The sequence below is a fragment of the Bos taurus genome, chromosome 4 (assembly GCF_002263795.3).
Source record: "Bos taurus isolate L1 Dominette 01449 registration number 42190680 breed Hereford chromosome 4, ARS-UCD2.0, whole genome shotgun sequence".
NCBI classification, from domain to species: domain Eukaryota; kingdom Metazoa; phylum Chordata; class Mammalia; order Artiodactyla; family Bovidae; genus Bos; species Bos taurus.
Window position 1 is genome coordinate 77,530,961 of NC_037331.1, and position 26,973 is coordinate 77,557,933.

The 26,973-nt window shown below is 42.5% G+C and overlaps 1 protein-coding gene across 3 annotated transcripts in view; it reads right to left on the reverse strand.

Moving 5' to 3' along the window:
* Window positions 1-4,594: 4,594 nt before the first annotated feature.
* The window catches only part of HECW1 (HECT, C2 and WW domain containing E3 ubiquitin protein ligase 1), a 479,331-nt gene continuing 456,952 nt past the window's right edge, over window positions 4,595-26,973 (reverse strand). For all 3 annotated transcript variants that reach the window (XM_024991127.2, XM_003585989.6, XM_024991128.2), the window contains exons 25-28: window positions 21,537-21,683; window positions 19,872-19,986; window positions 15,418-15,616; window positions 4,595-8,502 (exon numbers count right to left, since the gene is read on the reverse strand). In XM_024991127.2, the coding sequence (XP_024846895.1) occupies window positions 8,391-8,502; window positions 15,418-15,616; window positions 19,872-19,986; window positions 21,537-21,683 (573 nt within the window). In that variant the 3' untranslated portion in view covers window positions 4,595-8,390. The remainder of the gene's footprint in view (window positions 8,503-15,417; window positions 15,617-19,871; window positions 19,987-21,536; window positions 21,684-26,973) is intronic.

The following is a 26,973-nucleotide window of genomic DNA, read 5'->3' on the forward strand; positions in this document are numbered from 1 at the left end:
AGGTAAATGCTTAAAAAATAAAAAACAGAAAAAGGCACAGTATTATTCTTTTCTTACCTGGCTTCTCAAAGTTTATGATTTTCTGTCCTTGATTTATATATTCTATCCTTTCTCAGTCTGTCTGAACATTTAGAAGTAATTACTTAACACCTTTTAGATTGCAGTATCATTTCAAGTTCTCCTTGTTTGTTCTATCTGGCTGTGGAGTTCCTCACATTTTTTTATATTTTTTTGTTTATGAGCTCATATAAATATTCTTGCTTCAGGATTATTATTAATTCAAATTAAACAGTGGCCACCAGGCATAGTGGACTCACTCGAAAGGTTAAACCAAACTTTCAGTACTGGGTTTCAAGTTATCCCAGTAAAGAAAGGATGCCTAATGATCTTTGAATTAGTTGTCTGTTACCATCATAATGATGTACAACAATCATAAAATACCACTGGCATATAATCATGTCTCAGCTGGAGTTTGGCTGGGTGGCTTTCATGATCTTGGCTGACTTTGCCCAAATACTTGACTGGTTGTTGGTTGTCTAGCCTGGTCTCAGCTGTGCTCCCTGTGTCTCTCATCCTCCTCTTATACCAGGCATACACTCCTCAGGACAGGAGAGCAACAAGAGAGAAAAAGAGAGGTCAAGCTCAATTCTGCAAGTGCTTTATAAGCCTCTGTTTGCAGTAAGCTGGCCAAAACAGGTAGGTTAGAGTTTGGAATGCTTGGCTCCCTGCAGGAGGTGATAGCAGAGTTACAGGTGTAGTAAAGGGTGTGGCTATAAGTGAGGAATTGAGGCCATTTTATGATATCTACTATAATCTTAGAAAAGAGATACTCCCTATTGTACTGAATAAGCTTGAAAGAAGAGAAGCTTTTTTCATGGACAAATATAAAAGTTTGGGTAAAAGTCATGACCCAACTTTTATTACACTTAAAAAGTAATAGGCAGCACAATATTGTAAATCAACTATACTTCAACACAAAAAAGAAAATAGAAATCACATAACTGTAATGGCAAAAAGAAAACTGTAATGTAAACTCCTTGGAATAAAATGAAAAGAAATGCCAGTTCTTGGGCATCCTGGGAGATGCCTAATGAAACAAGTTTTGATACTCAGAGGTTCTAGACACTTACAAAAATTTCTTTGCAGCTATGTTCTCCTAGGTCTTCAAGATGAGAAGGTTTTAAAGCTGATTTACTCACTTCTAGGTCCTTCTCTGTTCACTGTTTCAGTAAAAACAACATGTTTCCCTCTTGGTGATAAATGTAAGTCACTTTCCCCAATTTTATACACACTCAAATCTTGTCTCAATTATAAACACATATTTGTCTGTCTTTTCTCTCCAGCAGAAAACAGCCAATGGCTCCTGTTCACTTTCCCCATAGCATTTTGCTTATTTATTATCATTTACAGTGACATCCCATCTTACACAAGAGCTGGGGTGGTGAGTGGGACAGGGGCTGTGCATATTAAAAACAGGGGCCAAATTTCAAACAAAGGGGAAGAATGCAGTGTCATAGGCTGGACCATGGACTCCCTGAGGGCAAAGACTCCTGAGAACAGGGCCCAGGGTGTAATAAGTATTCAAAAAATGCTTAAAGGAATGAAAGCAGTGGGTACTGGTGGTTGAGTACTTAGACTCGGAAGTCAGGTTCCTTGTTCAAATATTGGCTATACATTTACTAGGATAATAATATGAAAAGCTAGCATAGTATAGGATCCTATACTATAGCTAGGATAATACATGAAAAGTACCAGATGGGTTTTTTTTAAGTAGTGAAAAATTTATTGTGATCCCATCATCTTCATAATCCATTGATTAAACAAATACTATGATATTAATTTTCTTTTAAAAAAGTGGATATTTGATGTTTATTTAATTATTGGCTACATCTTGCAGCTTGTAGGATTTTAACTCCCCAACCAGGGATTGAATCCAGGCCCTCAGCAGTGAAAGTTCAGAGTCTTAACCACTGGACCACCAGGGAATTTTCTGTAATATTAATCATTGATTTACTATATTAAGCTATTTTATTATATATTATAGATAAGGTACTCCTATTTAAATACTGCAAAAGGACCATAAAAATGTTTTAATGTTTACTTCTGTGAAAAGCAAACACAATAAGTATTTAGCTGAAAGGGACCAATAGAATTTAATCATTCATTTTTATGAAAAAAATTTAAATTGAAATATAGTTGATTATATTAAACTATTTTAAATAGTAATTTATAGGTAACAATTTTGTTTCTTCCATGATTATCATTGCAATTAAAAAGCCTTTAGTAATTTGATGGTGAATCACATGGTTCTAAATATGCTAGCCTTTATTATTACTATTACTGTTGGGACTGATGACAGCAATGTGGCAGGTGGGAGGATGATACAGATTGAATTGTGTCCTCCAAAGGAGCTGACTGGGGTCCTAACTTCTGGTACCTCAGAATGTGACCTTATTTGGAGTTAGGGTCTTTATAAATGTAATCAAGTTTAAAATATGAGATCACAGGGTGGGTTGTAAGCCAATATGGCTGGTGTCCTTATATAAAAGGGAAATTAAAACACAGACACACAGGCACACGCAGAAGGGGAGAACATCACCCGAGGATGAAGGCAGAGATCTCCAAGCCAAGGAACACAAAGACAGCCAGCAAACCACTGGAATCTGGAAGAGAGGGATGGGACAAAAATCTCTCTCTCAGCCTCAGAAGGAACCACCCCACCATCACCTTGCTCTTGGACTTCTAACCATGTTTAAGCCACTCGATTGTAATCCTTTGTTATGGCAGCCCCAGCAAACTCATATAGCAGGTGAATACTCATTGGCTGTGGATTCCTGACATCCGCTATGGTAGATTTTGGTTCTGTTTCTTCTATTTTCCTGGCAAATTTCTGAAGAGTTATGTTAGCTTCAGGAGCACAGGACCCCAAGGGATATTTTGTGACAGGGCATAACTTCTGTTGCCAAGATAAAGCTTAGTGGCTTGAGCAGATCACCTCTCCTGGTCTCCTATTCCTTGTTCCCAAGATAAACTAGACAGACAAAAAGTATCCAAGTGTCTGTCCCCAGCTATAAACGTGATTCCTGCTGCTGCTGCTGCTAAGTTGCTTCAGTCGTGTCTGACTGTGTGCGACCCCACAGACGGCAGCCCACCAGGCTCCGCCGTCCCTGGGACTCTCCAGGCAAGAACACTGGAGTGGGTTGCCATTTCCTTCTCCAATGCATGAAAGTGAAAAGTGAAAGTGAAGTCGCTCAGTCGTGTCTGACTCTTAGCTACCCCATGGACTGCAGCCTACCAGGCTCCTCTGTCCGTGGGATTTTCCAGGCAAGAGTACTGGAGTGGGGTGCCATTGCCTTCTCCAAAACGTGATTCCTACCGCGCTGATAAAGGTGATCCTAACTCTCTATAACTCCATTTATTCTGTTAGAGAAGAGTCCTCTATATTTAAACCACATCTTGAGTATAAGCTTTGTGTGTCAAGTTTTTTCTTTTTTTACAGTATATAATTCATGAATTATTAGCACAGTGTACTGGAAAGGTATGGTCATAGAAAACAGGAGATCTGAAATTTAATCTTGATTTCAGAATAATGATAAGATTGAAACAAAATAAAATCATCTACCCCTCTTTGTCAATGATGGTCTAGGCTAATTTTTTTTCTTAAGAGAAAAATTATTTTCAGTTTGAATGCTGCTGCTGCTGCTAAGTTGCTTCAGTCGTGTCTGACTCTATGTGACCCCATAGATGGCAGCCCACCAGGCTCCTCCATCCATGGGATTTTCCAGGCAAGAACACTGGAGTGGGTTGCCATTTCCTTCTCCAATGCATGAAAGTGAAAAGTGAAAGTGAAGTCTCTCAGTCATGTCTGACTCTTAGCTACCCTATGGACTGCAGCCTACCAGGCTCCTCTGTCCATGGGATTTTCCAGGCAAGAGTACTGGAGTGGGGTGCCATTGCCTTCTCTGTCAGTTTGAACGAGTCTAACATAAACCCAGCATGGGTATAAAAGCAATACAAGATCTCTCAGGTTTTTCCTTAATTCTACCCATACTTTTTTCTAAGAATAAAATATATTTTCCTCAAAGAATAAATCAACTTCTGGCCACCCAGTGAGAGTCAAATGGTTTTCTTTTAGAAATTTGGAAGGAGATAAGAAGAGAACATCACTGTGGCACTGGGAGTCATGGTATATGCCACTGGACACAACATTTTTGTCTATAGCTAAACTTTGTCCTGGGGTCACACCAGGTATCAGGCTGTGGCCTGAAGCTTTGGTAGAAGCATCTCAACAGGTAGGGAATCAATAAGCCAGTGGATGCTTGGTTCGACAGAAAGGTCACTCCTTAATTTCAAACTTCGTGTGCTATTCTAAATGGCATACACCAGGAACTTGTTACAAAACCTGTCCCTTTATTCACGGCTTGTGAGCACATTATTATGCTTTTCTGATAAATAATTTTCCCAGGGGAGTACTTACCACAGCAGCTGTTGTCTTCTGTGTGGTTTTATTGCCTATACTCAACGAGAGCAGAGGCATGGTACAAATTGTTGTGCATGACCCTAGCCTTCTGTCTGCAATAAGGAGCACACACAATGCCATACCAAAGTGTTTATTGACATTCCTTGAAGGTGGTAGGATGGAAGAGAAAGCTCGGCCTGAGTATTACGTGACATTTCTCTTGTCGATGGAAGCAAAAGCAGCCCAAGAACAAGGACTTCTCCTGCTATTGTCTAGAACAAAGACTTGAACAAAATCATTATAGACATTTCTTTAGGTAAATTGGAAGCTGCAGGAAGTAGGCTAATGGAACGATATTTACTCTAAATACTACCTCTAGGCACCTTTTTTTTTTTTTTTTCTACAAGAACAAAGGGACTACATGTCACTAACAGGAAAATAACACGTTCTCTTTTGGACCTTATGATGGTTGGAACATCCATCCCAGACTTTGATGATATAGTATTGCAGTAGTTTTAAGAATGAACACTGAAGTACATAATAGTAATAAGAATCATAAAGCACCACATTGTTATGTAAAGTTCTAACTATTTTCATTTGAAAGTGTTTTACCTTGACTGGGAAAACATTTGTGGCAACTGAGAAATTTTCTGAACCCAAATTTGGGACACGTGGTTTGACACATGGACCGATGGTGCCACAGATCTAACATCAGAACTGTTCTGGAAGGTCCAGCTTGTGGGCTGGTCATACAAATGCACTTACTGTTAAATGACATATGATCATGTGTTAGAAGAGAAAAAGATCGAGATTCTGTATATTTAAAGCCTGCCAACAAATGGTATACCTCTTTTTCTTAATTTTCTCTTTGAATGACAATTGTGATGGTAGTAAAAAATTTTCACAACCACGGTCAACTTATAGACATAGGAATTACAAAGAAACCAGTAGCTTTATAGTACTTCTCTTGACTCTGCAGAGTCCATTTCTATTTTTAGATTATCATTTTCATATAATAGAATAAAATGGAATATACACAAAATTATTATAATACTTCATATTATTTTTGAAGCATTTTTCAAATTGACACATAAGTGTTCTGATATTTACTTTTTTTTGTCCCCCAATTAAAGGTAATATACTCTTACTAAAAATAGCCTTAAAAGATCTTGTTTTAGGGAAAGCGTGGTTTAAAAGTGGTTAATTTTATAATGCGCCTCCATGGAGAAAACAAATACTTTAAAAATAAATTATACATGGTAACAAATGGGTGAGATCTATCTTGCTCATTATGAATTATATGATTTGGGGTGGTTTGCACCTCCATATGGTAAAATTAAGAGCATAATTGAGTCATATCGCTGTTTTGTTATACATGTAATTACATATATATATTATGTTATACATATATTAAGTAACAAAACATAATGTGGAACAAAGAGAAATAAAGATCTTTCCATAACAACTGTCTGTCGTCTTTGTCTTCCTTCCTCAGGGAGTCTGTGCAAGGCTGTAGGGGAAACTGAGACCCTATTAAGCACACTTCACATTTTTCAGGGACACTGACATCAGTATTTCTTTCTGGAATTTTGTAGTCTTATGAAAAACTGTTCCTGTAATGCTTCTGGGATATATCTGAACCATGGCATTGGTCAGAGCAGTAGGAATAAGGAGAAATAGTTGAAAACCATTCATGTCTAAGTTTTCTATCTCTATATATCTTCTAGCATACCTTGTTCCTTCTGTATTGGGGAGAATAGACATCAGTTAATCTATTAACAGCTTAATTAGATACTTGTGTAAATTGTGAAGATTCCTGGGAACAGGCTCCATTTTGGAACAGCTTTCTCTCTTGCCAAAGCCTAACATATGAGTCCTAAAAAAAAGAACTGAATGCTTGAATTAACAAGTATTTACATATATCTAACACCAAGTTCTAAAAGTGAAAGATGCTCCTTTTACTAAAGATGCTATTCCATATAGGATGGTGAAATGATTTGCATTATCCTTATGTCCTGATTTCATAAATAATAGCTCCATTGGAATCCATGACTTTCCAGATGCTGAGACATGTCCTGAATTACACAGATCCCTCAGATTCTGCATTATGGAACTTACACATTCCATCATCCTATGTCAGTAAATATTCTTTGTAGACAACAACAGAAGGCCAGATTTCTGTAACACACATATTCCTTGATGGACCACAGGTACACAGCAGCAAGGGGTGCTGGGCATTCAAATTCCTACTAAAGGAATGTTTCCTTAAGGAGGGCAGGGAACACAATTGATGCATTGTCTGGACACAAACCAACATGAATACAAGACATGGTTCCAGATGAAATTAACTTGCCCACGTTTCTCACGTTTTCCCCTTGTTTAATATATATTGAAAGACAACAATGTAACATTTCAACATTTCTTTTCCCAGTGAAGAAAAACACTTTCATTTACAACATATTTCAGACAACATGGATAACAATATTAGAAAAATAGCAAATGACCATCATGTTTGGGTTTCTTCCAAAAGTAATCAAGAGGTCAGGCTGTCTCTGGAGCCTGCAACTATTACTCTGAAACACTACATTTACTGAGACATCTCTTTACTGAATGCTAAAAGAAACTGGATCCCTATTTGACACAAATTGGTATGCCTTTGGGGAGTTAGGTCTCTGCTCCAAGAGGATTGCTATGGAGGAAGGAGATGTATTATTTTGCCCTTGATCCCTAACAAGCACCAACGCTCTCTGCAGCTTCTGATTTAGTGTGGTCCCTGCGGACAATCAGATGTGAAGGAATTTGAACACCATGGTGAAGAAAAACTGAAAAGTAAACATGAAAAATAAAAATGCTATCAAAGTTGAAATAAAAGTTTGTTTGCCAAACAAGTAATTACTTGGCTTGAATGGAAGTCATGAGATTATCAAGACATTTTTTTTTTCCTCTGGGAAAGAGACCTGTGATCAAACAAAGCAAAATAAAACAGTACAGAACCCAGGTATTCAGAGCAACTGAATATGTCCTTCTAAACCGTCCTGATGTCCTTTCCCCCTTTCTCCTGTTTGCTTCAGCACTTCTATACAACATCAGGGGGTAGAAGCCTCGTTGTTTATGCTACATAATGCGATCTCCTTCTTGGACGTGTGCACAAGTTTGTGCTTCTTGGGTGGTGGGTGTTCACAGGGGGTGTGTCCCCACCCCCAGACTTCTCTGAACTCAAGTCAAACCATAATCCCCACAACCACTGGGATGCCCTGCACTGCATCAGCAGGAGGTGTTTTTCTTGCTGTTATTATTGGTTGGAAAGTATGATATTTGCACCATATGTCTAGGCTAGTTCCAGCTGATGGGGCTGATGCCACATACAAATCATGAGTTGAATATATCAAAATTTCGGTTTAGCCACTGCTGTTTTTGGATGGATTGGATGCCCAGGGAAAATTAGAATGGGAAGAAAAGAAAGAGTTGATCAGCTCCTATTCTGAAGTTGGTTGTTAGAAATTATAAAAAAAAAAAAAAATGGTGGTTCTGCTCAGAAGACATGGGTGTAGAAAAGCTTGGAATGCTTAATGCTCAAATTTCCCCTTAAATCATAGAAATGGAAGTAAACATTTATTACCATTTGGTCAAGTGTAGCATAACTTGCATTCATATTTCATTGTTAGTAATGGAGGTATGTGGAGATATACACAGACCTTGAGACAGCTGTTTTTTTAAATATTGCATACAGGCTAGCAGTTCATTGAAAGTAGAGGAGATAAGCCTGAAGGTTAGATCTTAGAAGAAGGCAATTCTTCATGCACAGCTCGTCAATCCTGATTTGGTTTGAAAATGAAAATCACAGAATACCAAAATCAAAGGAGAGTTGATTCAGGGAAAGGGAAAGGATGATGTCACTGGCCAGGAAAATGTCAGGGAAGTTGCCAGTTTCTCACTCAAGTCCAAAGGTGCTGGTTTCTTCTACTGCCGTTAACAGCTTTTCATACAACATGGAGTACGAGGGATAAGGTGGAAGATCCAATCGATTGAAGCACGTGTGTGCCCTGAATGGGGGAGAAAAGGCTGGTCAAGGTGTTTGTTTCAGTGATACAACTGGCTTGGCTAGTTCTGTGATCAGTCTGAATCTGTGAATCAAAAAGCGAATCAAAAGGGAGTGGAACTGTGTTTTAGCACCACCATGCACACGCTGCAAAGAACCACAGCCTTCCAGATGTGAATAGAACAGTTACGGCACTAGAATACCTAGAACTGGGGGAGTCTGCATTTGGAAGCAAACCACACTATACCAGCACTGTACTAGCAAACCAGTGGCATTCTACAATTAAGAGATGAAGCTGGATGTGGTCGGTGAAGGAGGCAGAAAACATAATTAGTATTACAGTCATATTCCCAAGTCTCCCTGCCCAACTCTGAATTCTGGGCTTCTGTAAACCCTGTGTATTGACTTAGAGGTGCCAATGGACACCATGGAGCTCTGAGATCCAATGCTCCATCAAGGCAGGTGTGTCCTGAAGACGGTCTGACTCCTTTACAGTTCACAGTGGGGCTTGCGTAACCTGGAGCAAAGATGCTGCATTTCCAAGAACAGCTGCATTTGTGGGATAATCCTTCCTGGGGGCCAGCAGCATCCCAGTGCCACCTGCCCTGGGTTCTGCTTATGTCGTCATGTTCTTCATCCTACAGGCCCATCTCTGTGGGCCAGTGTCTGGCCTAGATGAAGAATGGCTTCCCTTGCCACGTGCCAGTGTGCGGACCAGGACTGCACCCTGCTAACCAACTTAATTGGTGGTGGTAGTGGTGCTTTAGTTGCTAAGTCGGATCTGATTCTTGTGACCCATGGACTGTAGCCCTCTGCCCAGGCTCCTCTGTCCATGGGATTTCCCAGGCAAGAATACTGGAGTGGGTAGCCATTCCATTCTCCAGGGGATCTTCCTGACTGAGGGCTTGAACCTGGGTCTCCAACATTGTAGGCAGATTCTTTACCAACTGAGCCACCAGGGAAGCCCAATTAAGAGGGACAGAAAAATGCCAAGTGTACTTTTGGAACTGGCTGAATTCCAAAAGCCAGGGGCAGGATACGGGCAGATAGAATCTTCTTGGGTTTCTTAATCTGGTCATTTTAACTATCACTCATGAGTGGAAATAATACAGGAAAAAAATCATCTATTTACAAAACAGTTGGGATCAGATTGATTCTATAGAAGTTAATTTCTGGAAATAAACTGAAACTTTAGCAAATGGCACCTCTTCAAGACCTAGTCTGAACAAGAGCTGCTCTTACTGCATTCATCTATAGCCTTGGTTAGCTCTTAAATATTGATACATCTTAGTCAGTAATATAGAATGAATAAACATTATCAAATCATGATTGGATTCTGCATTCCTAAGTCCTCGGTCCCCTCCATGTGGTCTGACAGCACCAAGGACCTGAATGCATCATTCCCTGGGCACTGGGTCCAGTGCTCTCAGGTGAGGTGGGGCATGGAGACAGCACAGAACCAGACTTTGGAAGGCCTCTATTCTGATCGCAGTCCAGTCATTGACTAGTTTTACAACCTTGGGAAAGTCAATGAGTCTTTGTGGGCCTCAGTTTCCTCACTTGTAAATGGGGTAATAATACATGCTTCATGCACATCAGAGGGTTGATGTGAGAATAGAGCACACACAAGTGCCTTTCGTCAACCATGAATCATAATTTAAGCAGCAGAGTTTCTTAATAATGCAAACACAGTTGCAATCATGATTTTAGGAACTGCGTCCCCCTTGTGAGGACTTCAGACTCTTGGCTTTTTCCACCTGCCTGCTGGCAAATGAACTGGCCTCATCTCGTGTTTGTGCAGCCGACATTTTGGAACTCCACTGGGTCTGATCAGTTGTGCTGGGTCAAACTGCACTCTGTCAGTATTATTCTGGGGTTCCAGCATTTTGAGATCATGCTGGATTTGGATTGCAATCCATCACAGTACTATCTGTGATACTTCTAATCCGTGTCATCTACACAATTCATCTCCCTGTCTCCTCAATGTTTTCCAAGTTTTTGATCAAAATGTGAACCAAGATAGGGCCGAAGTCAGCCTTGCTTCTCTGCAGTAGAGACCACTTTAAGGTTGGTTAAGAGTAAATATTATAACAAAAAGGGGCAGCATCACTACCCACTGTAGCTGGCTGTATAGCCAGTTGTGAGGTCAGTTACTTAAGTTGTGTCTTTTTTTTTTTTTTTCCTTTTCTGGCCACACCACTTGGCTTTCGGGACCTTAGTTCCCCAACCAGGGATCGAACTCATGTCCCCTGCAGTGAAAGTATGAAGTCTTAACCACTAGACTGCTAACCACTAACACAGGGAAGTCCTCGTGTCTCCTTTTCATGTCATCTTCTTCCACTTCCCAACTACAGCTTCAGTCACCAGGCAGGTTCTCACTCTATCACTGCTGAATCTACTCTTTTCCAAATTTGTCAATAACCTCTTGATTCCCCCATCCAGAGGTGCATTCTCTATGCGCACCTCCCCAAGCTCATTGAAACATTTGACAGCTCTTCCTATGAACATCTCTCTCCCTTCACTTCTGGACAATTTCTCAGTGGCTGTCAGTTTCTCACAGGGACTTCCAATGGCTCCTTCATGCCTCCTTTGTAGCCCGTCAGCCTAGAGAGCAGGGCTTCAGGCACCACTGATACTTGGAGCTTGATGACTTTTCACCAGGAGGGGCTGTCCTGTGTCTTATAGGTGTTCAGCAGCATCCTTGGCCTCTCCCTGATAGAGGCCAGCAGAACCCCTACCCAACAATCAAAAATGTCTCCAGACATTGCTCTATGTCCCCTGGGGGACAAAATCACCTTCCCTGCCTCCACCCTCACAAACCATCACTATAGAGTAAGCCAATACTAACTGAACCAGGTCTCCACCTGCATCCTGGGCTTGGGCTCAGTTTACCTCTGCAGTGAAACATGTTCATATTAGAATTTTAGTCCAGTTCACCTGCTCCTGACTCATAATTCTGTTTTTCTCGTCCATACTTGAAATGTAACCCCCTAAGCTTTCCTCCTCTCCTTTACTCTATTTCCACACTGCCTGTGCTGTGTCTACCCTGACCAGCTCCCAAGTCTTCTTTCCTTCCAAGCTTTTCCTTACCAAGTTTCACAGTAAGGAAACTCTCCCGTCTTTTGGTCTGGCCTACAAGCCCTAGCATTCTCAGCCCTCATGAGTGGAGACAGCCATTGTTTACCTGGCTGCATTCTGGGCTGTTGGATGGATGAATACTTTTTTCCTCCCCAATGCCAATTCTAGATCATTACTTTTCAATTTTTTGATCAAAAATTTCTGCTCCCCTGAATTTCATGTCATTTTTCTTCAAACTACAAGTTTTGTTTGGCGTTTTATTTTAACAAATAGGACAGGGTAGAAAGTAGAGAGTACTACCTATAGATAATAGGGATGAGGTATAGTGGCTCAATGGTAAAGAATCCGCCTGCCAGTGCAGGAGACATGGGCTCCATCCCTGGGTCAGGAAGATCCCCTGCAGAGGGAAATGGCAACCCACTCCAGTATTCTTGCCTGGAAAATCCCATGGACAGAGGAGCCTGGCGGGCTACAGTCCAAGGGTTTGCAAAAGAGTCAGACACGACTTAGTGACTAAACACCAACTGTTTTGAAGAACTAGCATTTCAGATACATACTCAGGAGTATGCCTGCTTAAACTAGGTTGGGGTGTAAAGGGACCCTCTCTCTGTGTTAAACACGTTTGACCACAGTGATCTAGATCTACCTTCCACACCTTCTGACCCCCTGAGGAACACATTGGTTAACATTTCTGGTAATTGGCTTAAATGTTTTCCACTTCAGGTCTTCCCACCATACTGTGCAGCTTCTGAGTTCACATGGCTGACTGTTCAGAGCCCTGGCCTGCCAGCTCCTTGACCTTAGCCCCAGTGACCATCCCACCCCTGCTATGCTCTAGTGATGGTGATTTATGAAGTTTTTTCACCAGGCTCTGTAAAACTATAAACCCTGCCCCCAGAGTCTTTGTTCTAACCGCCCCCCACACTCTAGAAGGCAAGGACTTGGACTGATGCACGGCTTTGTGTGATGCTATTTGGCTCCCTCACCTAGGAGGCCAGCTGTCTTTCTAGAGGGAAGATCTGAGGAGAAGGCAGCCTAGACCATCTCTCCTCAGAGTGTGGGCAGTGCACACGAGGCTCACAGTCTCTGCAGAGCTGGATCACCCCATGGGTGCATGGCTCTCCTGCTTTCCTGGGCTTTTGACACCTGCCACATGGCCTAGCCAGGTCTCTCTGAACTACCATTCTTGGAATTCAGAGGCCATTTCTTTCTCTCCACCCTAGGTGACACTTTCCAGGTTCTTGAATCTTCAGAAGATACAAGGGAGACTAGTTGGGGGTTCATACTCAGAGGGTCATCTTCACTGTCCTCTTGGAGGCCTCTCAGCTCTTCTTGGGGCCCTTCTGGCCCAGGATGAAGTCCCTGCTTCCCCCAGGAACCCTCTCTGGGGCTCGAAGCACAGCAACTTTTCTAGGGATGCCTTAGCCCAGATGTGCAGAGCCTGTTCAGAAGGTCAGTGTTGTTCTTGTTGCACCGTCATGTCTGACTCTTTTGAGACCCCATAGACTGTTGCCTGTCAGACTCCTCTGTCCTTGGGATTTTCCAGGCAAGAGTACTAGAGTGGGATGCCATTTCCTTTTCATAAGCTGATGCCCACTCTGTTAGTTCTGTGTGGGTTAATAGGATTAATACAAATTTCAAAGCTTCCCAGAGCATATATGTAATTAGACTCAATTTCTGACCTCAGTGACAAAAGCAACGACTTCTGTTTCCTAAATAATAGCACAGACTTCTCAATGGGGTCTTCTCTCTGTGGCCCACCAAACTTGCTCTCTCAACGATGTCCCCTGCAAATGTCACGTTAGACACCTTGTCCTCCATGCCTGCTTGGCGCTCCTTCCTGAACATAGCTGACCTTTCCACCTCCAGGCCTTGCTCTTGCTGTTGCTCCAGCCTGGAATCCCCTCTGCCCTTCCTTGCCCCTCATGGCTCACCTGAATGCCAGCTTCTCTGTGACATCTTCTGTCAATTCAGTCAGGATTAGGCCTCTGTCCTACAACCTCATAGCATCCATGCTTTTACTGTCTCTTCTTTGCTCTCCTCTGATTCCAACTGGGGTTGTAACTACGCACCATCTGGTTCTGTTCCTCCCTGGACTCAGCCCCTCTGGGCAGGTGCATTGTGTAGCTCAGCCACGCTCCCTTATCCCCATCCACATGCACACTGAGGTGCTTACTCTGGGAGTAGGGTATCACCAAATGTGACTCAAACTCACGTCTTTAAAGTAAGAACAAAATGCTTCCAAAGAACCTCAACCTTCAAACCTATCATTAAACCCAACAAATGGAAATCTTGCCTTTTGAGCCTGATTTTCTTGCCAGACTTCATTCAGGAGGTTCAGCTGTCAGCAGAACCATGCAAATGAGCACTGAGGGTCTGCTGATCTAATTGGGTGAAGACAGAGCTGAAAAGCGCCCAAGGCTTCGGGCTGTTATTAACCAGCGGGGCACATTCTCTGTTTCCTGGGCCTCCTACGCTCACATGAATTATCTCCAGGATGCTATAAAGAGTAGGAAAGCTAGATAAAAATTATAGTTCAATAAATCCTGCCACAAAAGGGATTAGCAAAGCATCTCAGAGGCCATGTAGAAACAGAGCTGAATTAAATATGAATCTTCTCTTACAATTAGAAAACATCACAGTAGAAGAGAGTAATGTGGATCGATCTTTTCTTCTATTTGCTGAGCGGGATTTATGACTTTAGTAGCTACACAGAAGCCTCTCTTTAGTGCTCCTTATTTCACTGAGCAGGAGAATATGCCATCCAAAGCGGCACAGAAAGCACAGAAGAAGTGTTGGGATGAAAACTCAAGGCGCAGGGAAAAGATTCTGTTAAACTGCCTGGAGCTCTAGTACCTCCTTTTCTGCATTATCACACAATAATTTCCTCGATAGCTTACTATATAGAAGCCACTCTAGAGACCCAAGATACATACGGTTTTGTCTGCACATGTTTTAAAACATAGTAGAAAAACACAATATGTACATAATTCCCTGTGTATCAAGTGATACGCCCTAGTGAGACAAGCTGGGACCTGGCACCATTCACTTCAATACTTGCACCTGGACGAACATCTCCTCGAGCAACAGAACACAAAGAAACTAAAAATAACTGCCCATAATGCACAGCCAGGGGTTTAATATGAACAATATGAACAAAAAGATACAAAAGGCCAAAACCCAATTGCCATTTCTGAGGTATTGAGAGCAAAAGTGGGGGACGGCACACAGCACTATCCACGGGGTGGGCAGAGTACCTAAGCCACTGCTCCAGCCTGAGCCACCCGTCAGCTCCCACCCCACGCCATTTAAGGGACCAGCTCACTCCCCCTGGTGGAGTGAGCAAAGGGACCTGTTGCTTATTCTCCCTTAGGCTGCAGTCGGAGGAGCCTCTGCTTGAATTTCTCACCTAGTCTCTTTCTACAGATTTCTAGTCTCTTTCTATAATTTCTATAGATTAAAAAGTCCAAGAACCTTGGTCAGTAACAACAGAACAGCAGACTCAGTGCTGGAAGGGCCACTTTGGGCTTCCAGCCTCTGGGCATCCCCCTTCCCCCAGGCAAGACATTCCTCTTTAAATTAAATTGGGCCACATACGACTGACCCACGGACCATGAAACCAATAGCCCCAATACCATCAATCATCAAAAAATGACTAGAAGTATGACCTGAATGCACTTCCCTGAGACTTCTCCCCCACATCTTTTCACTGATGACTCAGAACAATATACTGGGCAATAGGAAAGAATTCCATCCCAACGGATGACTGCTCAAGCTCAAATAATACAGTGGACTTGGCCTTCTTCAGCAGGTTTCCTGAAGTGGGGTGGGAGCTCCATACCTGGGAAGAGATGTAATTTTCCCCCATTTCTCTATGCAGAAACGCCGAAGCCCGTTGCTTCCTCGCAGGGCTGCAAAGCCTTCGTAGGGCACGCTTGATGTTCCTGTGACGAACTGCAGTAATCTGAGTCTCTGCTCATTGTTGAAACGCTCCACCGCAGCCCAGAACCAGCGGATCACAAGATGCCCATCATGATAACCTGAGCGGAAGCAGGAGGGAGACAGAGAGGATGCGGAGAGGGGAGGAGAGGTGGGGGGAGATGAAATACACATTAGATGTGCTAAGAACTCAACAGCTACTCTAGATCTGCTCATTTCTCTAGTGGTGGCCTTCAGGTAGGTCTGAAACAATTTGTGTAACTGAGTCAAGTTCGAAAACAAAAGCCAATTGAGAAAAGAGGCATTTTACAAAAAAGGTTTTATGTTCTCAGGGATGTCCTCAGGGATGTCTGCTTTCTATTTAAATAACTGGGCTCCTAGGAGTCACTTTCCGGCCTGAGATAAATGTACACAATGAGTGGTGAGGTCTGGCAGAGATCTTTGGGGTTCATTTCCTCATATTATCTTTGTTCTGATGTCTTAGCTCTTGGTAACCACGCACTGTGGGAGCATCTAGGACTTAAGAAAGGTGAACGTCAGTCTTGGTGAACGGAAGATGCTGGGCTCTCCCCGCAGCCCGTGGTGCCCTTAGAGCTGCTGTGCTCTGGCCAGCCCTGGCCTGAGAGGAGTTGGGCCCATGGACGCAGTATGGGGCCTCACAGGACAGTACAGAAACCAGGCTTGGGGCAGTCGCTGAAGGAAAATGATAGACTGCAAGTGCAAGAAGTACTCAAAGATGAAGAAAGAAGGCTGGGCTGGGGCAGAAAGAAGAAAAGCTTCATCAAACGGAAGGTGTAACTCACCTCAGAGGTGTGAGTTAAGCATGTGAAGGCTTGTGTGAGTGGAGGAGGGGCTATAATGATGAGAATGAAGAATAAATATGCAGGGAACAGCAAGCTGACTAGACCAACAGAGAGCAGTTACTGGTGAGGACTGAAGGGACCTTACTGGGGGCTTAGAGGCCTTGATAGCTAGGCAGATACACTTGATAGATAGTCAGGCAGTGACCTGACACCTTAGGTTGGTGGCTTTCCTTCCAAGCCAGGGAGGGCCTAGCAGTCCCACAGAGGTTTCCTCCTACATGGCTAAGTGCACCGGGGAGAACAGAGGGGCTGAGATGGTGGGCTCCTGGCTCACCCTCTATCGTTTTGATAGGAGTTTCCCTGCCATATTTTATGTGAGGAAAGGGTTTTGAGCATAAAAAATCTTTCAAAGACCTCTTCTCTAAGTGATAAGGAACTTGCTTGTTTTGTGGATTGGTAAATGGCCTGATGGAAAGAATGTTTTAGGAAGACTGGTTTGGCAGCGTGAAGGTGAAGAGTTAGACACTGGATTTGGAGAGATGACAGAACTGTTACAACAAATCAGGATGGAGGTGAGGAGGGCTTCAGTTCTACAGGAAGCAGAACACACTTTCCCAGCAGCACATGACCCACCTCAGAGCTGGCCCATGGTCGGCGGTGTTCTCTGGTACACACCTACACTGAGTTACGCCAAAGATGACCTGGGGGTTACAGTAACCTGAAGGAAAGTTCAGGCTGGAAACGGAGGGCGGGGGTGGAGGGGAGAAGGCATGGACTAGAACCTACTCTCCACGTGTACTGAAATAAGGCCAAGTTTTTTGTAGTCTTCAAAAGTGATATTATTTTATATTTATATTGTCACTACATACTCATCTCACACGCTAGTAAATTAGTACATTAGTAAAGTAATGCTCAAAATTCTCCAAGCCAGGCTTTAGCAATACGTGAACCATGAACTTCCAGATGTTCAAGCTGGTTTTAGAAAAGGCAGAGGAACCAGAGATCAAATTGCCAACATCCACTGGATCATCAAAAAAGCAAGAGAGTTCCAGAAAAACATCTATTTCTGCTTTATTGACTATGCCAAAGCCTTTGACTGTGTGGGTCACAATAAACTGTGGAAAATTCTTCAAGAGATGGGAAAGACCACCTGACCTGCCTCTTGAGAAATTGGTATGCAGGTCAGGAAGCAACAGTTAGAACTGGACATGGAACAACAGACTGGTTCCAAATAGGAAAAGGAGTACATCAAGGCTGTATATTGTCACCCTGCTTATTTAACTTATATGCAGAGTACATTATGAGAAATGCTGGGCTGGATGAAGCACAAGCTGGAATCAAGATTGCCGGGAGAAATATCAATAACCTCAGATATGCAGATGATACCACCCTTATGGCAGAAAGTGAAGAGGAACTAAAAAGCCTCTTGATGAAAGTGAAAGAGTAGAGTGAAAAAGTTGGCTTAAAGCTCAACATTCAGAAAACAAAGATCATAGCATCTGGTCCCACCACTTCATGGCAAATAGATGGGGAAACAGTGGCTGACTTTATTTTTGGGGCCTCCCAAATCACTGCAGATGGCGATTGCTGCCATGAAATTAAAAGACACTTACTCCTTGGAAGGAAAGTTATGACCAACCTAGATAGCATATTAAAAAGCAGAGACATTACTTTGCCAACAAAGGTCCGTCTAGTCAAGGCTATGGTTTTTCCAGTGGTCATGTATGGATGTGAGAGTTGGACTATAAAGAAAGTTGAGCGTCAAATAATTAATGCTTTTGAAATGTGGTGTTGAAAAGACTCTTGAGAGAGAGTCCCTTGGACTGTAAGGAGATCCAACCAGTCCATCCTAAAGGAGATCAGTCCTGAGTGTTCACTGGAAGGACTGATGTTAAAGCTGAAGCTCCAATACTTTGGCCATCTGATGCGAAGAGCTGACTCATTTGCAAAGACCCTGATGCTGGGAGGGATTGAAGGTGGGAGGAGAAGGGGACGACAGAGGATGAGATGGCTGGATGGCATCACCAACTCGATGGACATGAGTTTGGGTAAACTCCAGGAGTTGGTGATGGACAGGGAGGCCTGGGGTGCTGTGGTCCATGGGATCGCAAAGACTCGGACACGACTGAGGGACTGAACTGAATTGAACATACAGAATATATATATGAATATTATTCAGCCATAAAAAGGAATGAAACACTGAGTCATACTATAACACAAATAAACCTTACTAAGTGAAAGAAGCCAGACCCCAAAGGCCAAACAGTATATTTCTATTTATACATCGGCATAGACTGATGGCTGCTGGGGGTGGGGAGTGGGGAGAGGAATGGGGAGCAACTGCTTCACAGGTCCTGGATTTCCCTTGGGGACAAAGAAAATGTTTTGAAACCACTGAGAGGGGATGGTTGTACCACATCTACAATGCACTAAATGCTGCTGCACTGTTCCCTTTAAAATGGTTATTTTTTTTTAACTTTTTACTTTATATTGGGGGGTAGCCAATTAACAATATTGTGATAGTTTCCGGTGGATAAGTAAGGGACTCAGCCAAACATATACATGTATACATTCTCCCTCAAACTCCCCATCCAGGCCGTCACATAACACTGAGCAGAGTTCCCTGTGCTGTATAGTAGGTCCTTGTTGGTTACCGATTTTAAATATAGCAGAGTGTACATGTTGAACCCAAATTTTCAAACCATCTCTTCTCCCCATTCTTCCCCCCTGACAACCATAAATTCGTCCTCTAAGTCTGTGAGTCTGTTTCTTTTTTGTAAATAAGTTCATTGTATTTCTTTTTAGATTCTGCATATAAGGGATGTTATGTGATATTTCTCCTTCTCTGTCTGACTTACTTCACTCAGCATGACAATTTCTAGGTCCATCCATGTTGCTGCAAATGGCATTATTTTATTCTTTTTAATGGCTGAGTGATATTCCATTGTCTCTGTGTAACACATCTTCTTTATCCATTTCACTGTTGATGGACATCTAGGCTGCTTCCATGTCTCGGCTATTGTAAGCAGTGCTACAATGAACACTGAGGTGCTTGTATCTTTTTGGACCATGTTTTTCTCTGGATATATGCCCAGGAGTAGAATTGTAGGATTATATGGTAACTCTATTTTTAGCTCTTTTAGGGAACCTCCATACTGTTCTCCACAGTGGCTATACCAAGTTGGATTCCCACCAACAGTGTAGGAGGGTTCCCTTGTCTCCATACCCTCTCTAGCATTTATTGTTTGTGGATTTAAAATGGTTATTTTAAACTATATACTCAATATCTTATAATAACCTGTATTGGAGGAGGATATGAAAAACGAATGTATAATTTATATACATATGACTGTAACACTTTGCTGCATACCTGAAACTAACAGAACATTGCAGATCAACTATATTTCAATAAAAATAAAAAATAAAATGATAAAATGTAACATAGGAAAGAAATGGTTAATTTTGTTATGTCAATTTCAAATCAATAATGTTTTTTAAGAAGTTATAGCTTGTGTCTGTGGGAGCTGAGCCATCACAAGCCCCGCTCGCTCACCTCCCCGGTACTCAGTGTTGTTCCGCCAGTCGGCCAGGTCAATCTCTGCTGTGCCAGCGATCACCAGCTCCAGCTCCCTGGCATCAAACACGGAGACCAGCCTTGAGTCCACCACCTGAAATCCAAATTTAGCTTTAGCCTACAGACCCAATGTTATTGAGAGGTTACATTCATCATTACCACTTCTGTGGGCTAAGCTGGGAAGCTCACCACTGTTTGCAACCTTTCCCCCCTCTCCCAGTGTGTTATCACGTTTAAGTAAATCATGACATTCTGAAGCACAACGCCTTAATGAACTGGGAACTCAAAAAAGGTCCCCTGCTTTTCGTTACCTCTGATATTCCCTCTTGGAATGATGTTATAAACCAGACTGACTTGCCTTTCTGTAGTCACATTTAAGTTTCCCAGTAACACTACATTTTAAAGGCCAATTTGCTTTGGAGTGATTCAGTAGCTATTAGTGCTATCACTTCACTTAAAAGGAATCCTCTCTTCCACATACAAACTAGGACTTATTTCCTGAGAATGGACTTTATATATTAAAACAATTGTTTTTTTCTTCCCTTCTCCCCGTCACTTCTTCCCTCCCTCCTTCAAAGATCTGGGAGGACCTGCTTGATTAGAGGGGTCTGAGCTCTGGCTTTACATCTTGTTGCTGAATGTATGTGGTATCACTGAACACCTGCAGCAGACACCTCCTTTAATCACACTGGTGGACCAGCCAGTCACTCACTCTGATCTCCAGCAGAGCAGCAAAGAATACCTTCAAACACCCAAGCCCTTGTTTCTAAACTGGAAAAATCTAACTATGTCAAGTTTTGGCAAACAGGAAGCCTAGCAGCTGTCGGTGTCCTCTTTTTTAAAAAATTATTATTGATCTCTGATGCTTTTTAAAAAACTTTTTTATTGAATGACAGATTATTTAAATTCTATAGTGTTTTATAATTTTCAAAAGTTTCACATGCGACTTCATGCAGCTTATTTCATAAGTCACTGCTGATTTAGCACCTCTGCATGGATTATGTTGCACAAAGTGACACCACAGACATATCTCCTTTGATTGTGTTCTGCTTTATTGCACTCTGCAGATATGTCATTTTTCACAAATTGTAGGTTTGCGGGAACCCAAGGTCATGAGATGATGGGTAGTTTTTTTAGATAAGGTATGTACATTGGTTTTTTAGATATAATACTGTGGCACACTTAATAGACTACAGTATAGTATGAGCAGAACTTTTACTGCACTGAGAATCTAAACAACTGATGTTACGTGCTTTATTGCGCCAATGGCTTTATTGCTGAGGTCTGGAACTAAACCTACAATATGTCAGAGATCTGCCTGTAAGAAAATAAAAAATCTAGCCAGAGTGGATAATTCCCTCCAGTGCCTTCACTTCACTCATCTTTATCTCACTGAATAAAAGGGGATGCAACACACACGCGTCTTGGCAGGATGGGCCATGTGTTTTCACAAATGGCTCAGCAGGGCCACACTGACATGGGTTTTGTGAGACCACAAGAGCTGGGTTTCCCAGAGAACTCTGACCCCTCTCCCAACACCCTCAGGGGGTCCTCCCTGCATGCTGGTGAGTAGAGCTGAGCCCTCTTCCTGCCTCGTTCTTCCTCTCCCTTCTCCTAACAAGACCCTGCTGGGCCGGGCCTCACCTCGTAGAAGCCCCGCACCAGTGCCTCGGTCTGCTGCACCACGCCGCGCTCTACCCGCCACCTCACCATCCTCTCGATGTACTCCTTCTTGTTCTTCTCTGTCACCTGTGTGTTGGCACCTCCAGATTTTAACTCCCTCTCCGTTACCTTTCGGGGAAACAAAGATCATGATGATTGTTGACTTGCTTTACCTTGCAGTTGAAACAGATCAGTTTTAAGAGGATGTAAAAAATTCTCTTTACATGAGTTCAGCATCTTTACCTCCTTGGTTCTTTCTCCTTTCCTGGAAGTTACTAGAAAGGCTCTGGTTATTCTAAAGTAGATACATCAGTACCTTAGAAAAGCTACAGTTTTGTTACATAAAGAGGAAGCATGTTTCTTAAACTTAAGAGGCCTAACTGAAATAAAAGAAAAATGCCCCTGGTTACCCCTAAATAGACTAGAATGTCCTTAACTATACCCAAGTCCCAATTACATCACATTCTTAACAAACAAATCTTCCCTATCAACAGCAGATCCTTGGCAAAAAATAAACGGAGCGTGGGAGCGTGTTTCTGCAGTAGGTATAAGAAGGGCTGAAGGATGACACCGCGACCTTGAGAAAGGAGAGAATGATGTTGCCACTTAGCATGGAGGTGCATGTTTGTTAGGACAAGCTAACAAGAAAAGTTATGATCTGTGCTTTACTGTTTTGAAAGGCAAGAAGGCAGGTAACATATACTAGACACTGTTATCAAAAAGTGTTGGTGTTTGAAGGGGGAAGCATCAGTTATCTTAAATTTGCTTAAGGGGTTCGCCTCACTGGTCAGTGTGATTAATATAAGAAAAATGAGGCATAACCACACCTGTTATTGTTTAGTTGCTAAGTCATGTCCAACTCTTTTGCAACCTCATGGACTATACCCCTCCAGGCTCCTCTGTCCATGGGATTCTCCAGGCAAGAATACTGGAGTGGGTTGCCATTTCCTTCTCCAGGGGATATTCCTGACCCAGGTATCAAACCTGTGTCTCCCGCATTGACAGGCAAATTCTTTACCACTGAGCCACTAGGTAAGCCCATAGACGTACTTAGTTATAGATTAAACATATATGTACATATTTGGCACTCGTGGGCAAAGTACCCAAACAAAATAGTTTATAGAAGTCTGCTGATTACTTTATTTGATCACTTGGGTGACTCTGGTAAATATGAAATGTTGCTCAATTATAACATAATAGTTACCACCTAAGATCCATATCCTTTGGAGCCTCTGGTGTTTACCTGCCCAGTTAGAGACTATTTCCTGACTCTAAGTATGTGACATAACTAAATTCTGGCCAATAATGTACAAGTGGGGGTGTTGTATGGCACTTTCATGAGGCCTCTTTAAAGAGCAGGGCTGTTTCTCCTTTGTCCTGCAACTTCAGACACGGATGTGCTGGTTGGGGGCGCCATATTCCTCAGGCTGTGGGTGAAGGGGGCCATTGTAGGAATTGAAGCCTTGGGTTGCCTGCCTCCACATTTTTATGTAAGAGAAAAATAAACTGTTAATTTAAGCAGGGTCATTGAGTTTCTTCATTAGCAGTTGAACTTAATCTTAACTAACACACTGAGGAAAAGCCTGTGGTGTCTTTCAGGTACATCTGTCTGTCTGCTCTTCACTCTGTAACTAGCCAACAGAAGGGCTATGACTCAGTTTTCTAAAACCAAAATCATCACTCTTGGCGATCTCATTTGAAAAGATACAGGATCAGTTTAAGCGTAAACAGAAATACATTATTCTAAATCTATAACACATCCCTATTTTTATCACTGGGAATGTTTTCAACTTTCTCTAAGTTCAGTTTCTCCCTTATATACACATGAAGGATTGATTTTTATTTTCAATGTTATTTTTTCCTCTAATTTTAATGTATTTAGTCATTTGTAGTTTACTTGATTTCTTTTGAGTAGATAACATGTGTCCATGGAAAAAAAAATTCAAGTGTTATAAAAAGCCATACAGTGAAAAACAAATTTCTCTCCCCAAACAGTAGCATATTATATACACTGTTCATTATCATGGTCACATACACACCAAAGCTTTTTTCTTTTTTTAGTTAAAGATACACATTGGCCATTGTTTTATACTGGCTTATTGTTGTTATTCAGTCACTAAGTTGTGTCTGATTTTTGCAACTCCATGGACTGCAGCACGCCAGGCTCCTCTGTCCTTCACCATCTCCCGGAGTTTGCTCAGATTCATGTCCTTGAGTCAGTGATGCTATCTAACCATCTCATCCTCTGCTGCCCCCTTCTCTTTTCCCAGCATCACAGTTTTTTCCAATGGTCGGCTCTTCACATCAGGTGGCCAAAGTATTGGAGCTTCAGCTTCAGCATCAGTCTTTCCAAGGTTGATTTCCTTCAGGATTATACCAGTTTAGACCTGTCTTATTCTTTCTTTGTTATTGTTATACTACCTGTCTTATTGTTTATGATTTACATGTAAATGGATGGGCTGGGGTATCAGACCACATATCGTACTAGTCTACTATTTCATTGTGTGAATGAATTATAATTTATTTCATCAGTGTTATACTGCTGAACATTTATATTGGTTCAGATTTTTTTTGTGGTGATCAACAATGCTGCAATGAAGATTGCTATCCGTTAGGCATTTCAATTAGATGTGAACATATCTGTAGGTCAAATTTCTAGACGGAGATGCTGAGTCAAAGGCAGGTGCATTTAGAATGACGACAGGTATCACAGGGTGCCTTTCATAGACAGTGAAACAAACTTCTTCTTCCTTCCACCTACACTCTTGTGCAGAGCACCTGTTTCTCTCCACCATCTCCAAAATAGAATATGGCTAAGCTTTCTGAACTGTGAACTTCTAGATGTTCAAGCTGGTTTTAGAAAAGGCAGAGGAATCAGAGATCAAATTGCCAACATCTGCTGGATCATCGAGAAAGCAAGAGAGTTCCAAAAAAACATCTATTTCTGCTTTATTGACTATGCCAAAGCCTTTGACTGTATGGGTCACAGTAAACTGTGTAAAATTCTGAAAGACATGGGAATACCAGACCACCTGACCTGCCTCTTGAGAAACCTGTATGCAGGTCAGGAAGCAACAGTTAGAACTGGACATGAACCAGTCAATAACCTCAGATATGCAGATGATACCACCCTTATGACAGAAAGTGAAGAACTAAAGAGCCTCTTGATGACAGTGAAAGAGGAGAGTGAAAAAGTTGGCTTAAAGCTCAACATTCAGAAAGTGAAGATCATGGCATCTGGTCCCATCACTTTATGGGAAATAGATGGGGGAAACAGTGGAAACAGTGTCAGACTTTATTTTTCTGGGCTCCAAAATCACTACAGATGGTGATTGCAGCCATGAAATTAAAAGACGCTTACTCCTTGGAAGGAAAGTTATGACCAACCTAGATAGCATATTTAAAAGCAGAGACATTACTTTGCCAACAAAGGTTCGTGTAATCAAGGCTATGGTTTTTCCAGTGGTCATGTATGGATGTGAGAGTTGGACTGTGAAGAAGGCTGAGCACCAAAGAATTGATGCTTTTGAACTGTGGTGTTGGAGAAGACTCTTGAGAGTCCCTTGGACTGCAAGGAGATCCAACCAGTCCATTCTGAAGGAGATCAGCCCTGGGATTTCTTTGGAAGGAATGCTAAAGCTGAAACTCCAATACTTTGGCCACCTCATGTGAAGAGTTGACTCATTGGAAAAGACTCTGATGCTGGGAGGGATTGGGGGCAAGAGGAGAAGGGGACGACAGAGGATGAGATGGCTGGATGGCATCACTGACTCGATGGACGTGAGTCTGAGTGAACTCCGGGAGTTGGTGATGGACAGGGAGGCCTGCCGTGCTGCGATTCATGGGGTCGCAAGGGGTCAGACACGACTGAGCGACTGATCTGATCTGATCTGAAAATCACTGCAGATGGTGATTGCAGCCATGAAATTAAATGACGCTTACTCCTTGGACCGCACAGAAGTGCTCCGGCTGCGATGGACCACGCAGGGCATCGGAGAGGCGCTACCCTTGCCCAAGGTCGGGGCGGCGGCCAAGAGGAGCTACTACACATCCAAGAAGTGGCCGCTGCGTGGGCGCAGGAGGGCCGAAAGGAGCTAGCTATTCCACGTTCAAGGTCAGGAGGGTTGGCCGTGAGGAGATACCCCTCGTCCAAGGTAAGTAGCAGCGGCTGTGCTTTGCTGGAGCAGCCATGAAGAGATACCCCATGTCCAAGGTAAGAGAAACCCAAGAAAGACGGTAGGTGTTGCAAGAGGGCATCACAGGGCAGACACACTGAAACCATAATGACAGGAAACTAGCCAGTCTGATCACACGGACCACAGCCTTGTCTAACTCAATGAAACTAAGCCATGCCCCTAGGGCCACCCAAGACAGGCGGGTCATGGTGGAGAGGTCTGACAGAATGTGGTCCACTGGAGAAGGGAATGGCAAACCACTTCAGCATTCTTGCCTTGAGAACACCATGAACTGTATGAAAAGGCAAAATGATAGGACACTGAAAGGGGAACTCCCCAGGTTGGTTAGTGCCCAATATGCTACTGGAGATCAGTGGAGAAATAACTCCAGAAAGAATGAAGGGATGGAGCCAAAGCAAAAACAATACCCAGTTGTGGATGCAACTGGTGACAGAAGCAAGGTCTGAGGCCATAAGGAGCAATGTTGCATAGGAACCTGGAATGTCACATCCATGAATCAAGGCAAATTGGAAGTGGTCAAACAGGAGATGGCAAGAGTAAACATCGACATTCTAGGAATCAGCGAACTAAAATCGGTAAAGTGGACTGGAATGGGTGACTTTAACTCAGATGACCATTATATCTACTACTGTGGGCAGGAATCCCTTAGGAGAAATGGAATAGCCATCATAGTCAACAAAAGAGTCTGAAATGCAGTACTTGGATGCAATCTCAAAAATGACAGAATGGTCTCTGTTCATTTCCAAGGCAAACCATTCAATATCACAGTAATCCAAGCCTATGCCCCAACCAATAACGCTGAAGAAGCTGAACGGTTCTATGAAGACCTACAAGACCTTTTAGAACTAACACCCTAAAAAGATGTCCTTTTCATTATAGGGGACTGGAATGCAAAAGTAGGAAGTCAAGACACACCTGGAGTAACAGGTAAATTTGGCCTTAGAGTACAGAATGAAGCAGGGCAAAGGTTAATAGAGTTTTGCAAGAGAACACACTGATCATAGCAAACACCCTCTTCCAACAACATAAGAGAAGACTCTACACATGGAAATCACCAGATGGTTGACACCAAAATCAGATTGATTATATTCTTTGCAGCCAAAGATGGAGAAGCTCTATACAGTCAGCAAAAACAAGACCGGGAGCTGACTGTGGCTCAGATCACGAACTCCTTATTGCCAAATTCAGACTTAAATTGAAGAAAGTGGGGAAAACCACTAGAC